The sequence below is a fragment of the Dipteris shenzhenensis genome, chromosome 32, assembly GCF_047967505.1.
Source record: "Dipteris shenzhenensis isolate YYH24624 ecotype China chromosome 32, Dip_SZ_1.0, whole genome shotgun sequence".
Classification (NCBI taxonomy): domain Eukaryota; kingdom Viridiplantae; phylum Streptophyta; class Polypodiopsida; order Gleicheniales; family Dipteridaceae; genus Dipteris; species Dipteris shenzhenensis.
In genome coordinates, this window is record NC_141627.1 from 20,152,145 (window position 1) to 20,155,223 (window position 3,079).

Here is a 3,079-nt window from a genome sequence, read left to right on the forward strand (position 1 = left end):
AGACACACACACACCCGTCTGAACCACCAAGGTAGGGGCCTTGCTAGGGTACACACACACAGACACCCATCTGAACCATGAAACTAGGGGCCTTGCCTAGGTACACACACACACACACACAAACAATCATTTGAACCACCAAGCTAGGGGCGCAATCTGTGTGTAATGGTGGTTTGGCCGAGGAATCTAAAGGGCCGAGGCAATGGTGTCGTGAGTCGTGAGTGAATGAATGTGTCATAGTGTTTGGGATTTTGTTTGTGGATAAGTGTTAAAGGGTGGGGCCGGGGGGGGGACAAAGGGACGATTTTCACGAGGGCGGAAGGCCGGGTGGGAAGGGGCCCTTAAGGAGGACGTGCCACGTGGGATGGACACGTCATCATCGTCTCCAAAACAAAAAACAGAACAAATAAACAAACAAACAAAAGCAAGCAATCTTCTGTGACTCTGTTTTTTGAAGGTCTGGCTATGGCGATGGCTTCTTCCAGTTCTTTTTGAAGTTCTTGGCTGGCTATGGCGATCATCCCCCCCCTTTCTTCTTCTTCTTGATCCCTTTCCCCTTCCGATCCCTGGCTATGGCGCTCTTCTTCTCCCTCCCCCCTGTTCCTCCCCTCCTCCTCCTCCCCCTCCATCGCTCTCGCTCCCCTCTCCCCCCTCCTCCCTCCTTCCGCCTCTCCCCTCGTCCTCCTCGCCGCCTTACCTCCCCTCCCATCTTTGCTTCTCCTCCCGATTCTTCTTCCTCTTCTTCCACCACCACCACCACCACCTCCACCTCCACCTCTACCGCAGTCGAAGGTGAGTTCCTCTCCGGTGAATGGCCCGAGAGCTTCTCCATGCTCAATTTCGAGGACCTCTGCAAACACTACGAGCCGATCCTCTTCAAAGACGAGGTTCTTGTCCGATCATGCACTTTTAGCGCTTGCTGCATGGATCGCGCGCTGTTTTTGTTGTCCCTTGGATATTTTACGTCGTTGCAAGCACGCGTGACTGTACTGCTCCTTTGTCGATCGACCGATCTGCCCATTACTTGCATGTTTCGTGAAATTCATTGTTGGAGCGGTTTGGGAACTCGAGTGTTCATCTGATCTCAGTGTCCGAGGGGTTTCCTGCATGTTGCATGGATGTCATCTTTATGCGCGTTGTGGGCAGAGTCTTTTGGAAGCGTAATGCAACTGCCCGGCTTTGCAACGCTGCTAAAAGGTAGATCATTCTTTTTTTTGGGAAGAAAGCTAAATTTGAAACGATTCCTCCAGGCTCAGCCGCACACCTTTCTTGCGGACGTGATGTCTAAGATAATCTACACTGCTACGCCCGACCAGCTTTTGGAGGAGGTTGATCAATACTTTTTGAATATATCCGGTTTACCTGTCATCAACAAGGACCTCAAGTGCATTGGAGTCCTGTCTAAGAAGGACAGAGCCAAAGCCTCAAAAGGAGTAAACTGCCAACTCTCTCAAAACTGCAGTTTCTGCGTTTAACTTCTATAGTCGAATACGTTGTCGGATCTTAACAAAACGTAGCTTTTGAGATGATATCGGTGCTCCTAATTGTCGTGCAGCTCCAGTCAAAAGTTGCTGAGGTCATGACCTCACCTCCAATCTTTTTATCCGCCGACAAAACTGTAAAGGGTGGGTTCCCTATCCGTTTGGTGCTTGTTGCTCTGTCTCTCACATTGGAGTTGATTAATTGACAACTATAGCTACAACGGTGACGGTGTTTTCTGCCTCTTTTGCAGACGCTGCTGTCCTGATGCTTAAAAATAAGATACATCGCATCCCGGTTGTTAACGAAGCGAATCAAGTAGTAGGTGAGCTCTGTTTTATTTCTGAACTGGAGGCTGCAGTTGAAGACTCTCTCTCTCTCTCTCTCTCTCTGCGCCTACATATTGTTCCTCGTTCCTTTCTTTTTCTGTTGCATACCTTACAGGTTCTGCTGTTTCTCTTCAGGTATTGTGACTAGAACCGACATCTTCAGAGCTTTAGAAGGTGAACCATGACAGTACCGGATTGCCATGGTTTAATGAACAAATGCTAGGCTTCTTTGGTACTGTACTCTGCGTGCTATAGACAGACGTGTTACTGGGTTTGCTTTTGAAACGTGCTTCCTACTGGTGTGCTTAAGCTCTAAAGTCAACGTTGTATAGATGTAATTTTGATCATCAAAGTTTGTGGAACCAGATGAGCTTAATTTTGCACTTTGTATGTCAGGTCACCTGTATTTCCAATAAGCCTCAGAGGATTAATATGAATAGACAATATGGACAAATTGCTTTTTGTATCTACTGCATTGAGAGCAAAAGACACATACCTGGCGTTTTCTTCCTTGGCTATTAACTGGATGTATTGTGAAAAATAAGTAGTTACGTGAATATTCCAAGTAAGTAAATTTGAAAGAGTATAAGCACCAGTAGAGTTGATTATGGAATTGAATTCTGTATGTCTGCGGGGTTTGTTGAAGTGGTAAACCCTTCTTGGAATTTATGTAATTTGAAGTGGTAAACCCTTCTTGGAATTTATGCCTTCTATTGAGATTTGTACCTTCTAACGAGGGCCAATTTTCTTGGAAGGAAGAAGGTAACCTCCAATTGATACAAGCTTAGGAAGTCCCCTCTATCTTCTTTATAGTCTCAACCCTTAAGTAGGAATGCTGCCAAAGAACTTATTTTGAGGTTCATGGGCAGCAAAGAAAATGCCCACTTAAAGAAGGTAAGAGGCCACAGCATATTTGGGAATTGCAAGTTATCTTCTAGGTTATCTACACAGGCAAAAGATGGTTATGGCTTGCTTGAGCTGGAATGAGCCAACATATTCTGAGATTTCGGCCTTCAAAAAAGTCACAAAGGAAGTGTATCTAGGAAGGAGTGGGCAGATTTACACTACACTATAATAATGTCTTCAGAAGAAATGGGTTAATATTTTAGGTGTATGTGACTCGATGGTTCTTATCTGTCTCGCCCTCTCCCCTTCTCCAATGAGACTTAGTACGAGGATGGGCCTATCTGGATTTATCTTGCACTGGCTATGGTCCATTAAACTCTATTGCAGTCGGATTAAAGGTAATAAACTCTTTCGGTGCCCCTCTT

At 45.8% G+C, this 3,079-nt stretch overlaps 1 protein-coding gene across 2 annotated transcripts; it reads left to right on the plus strand.

Annotated features, from left to right (window-relative positions):
• The first annotated feature begins 407 nt into the window (after positions 1 to 407).
• Positions 408 to 2,274, plus strand: LOC147880436 (uncharacterized). Of its 2 annotated transcripts, XM_087371118.1 has the most exons (6): positions 408 to 887; positions 1,251 to 1,433; positions 1,556 to 1,625; positions 1,733 to 1,804; positions 1,944 to 2,040; positions 2,205 to 2,274. In XM_087371118.1, the coding sequence occupies exons 1-5, from the start codon at positions 573 to 575 to the stop codon at positions 1,991 to 1,993; spliced, it is 690 nt and encodes a 229-aa protein (XP_087227244.1). In that variant the 5' UTR covers positions 408 to 572; the 3' UTR covers positions 1,994 to 2,040; positions 2,205 to 2,274. The 2 variants fall into 2 exon arrangements, with proteins under 2 accessions (XP_087227244.1, XP_087227243.1); XM_087371117.1 differs by having other exon boundaries at positions 1,944 to 2,274.
• Positions 2,275 to 3,079: the final 805 nt, after the last annotated feature.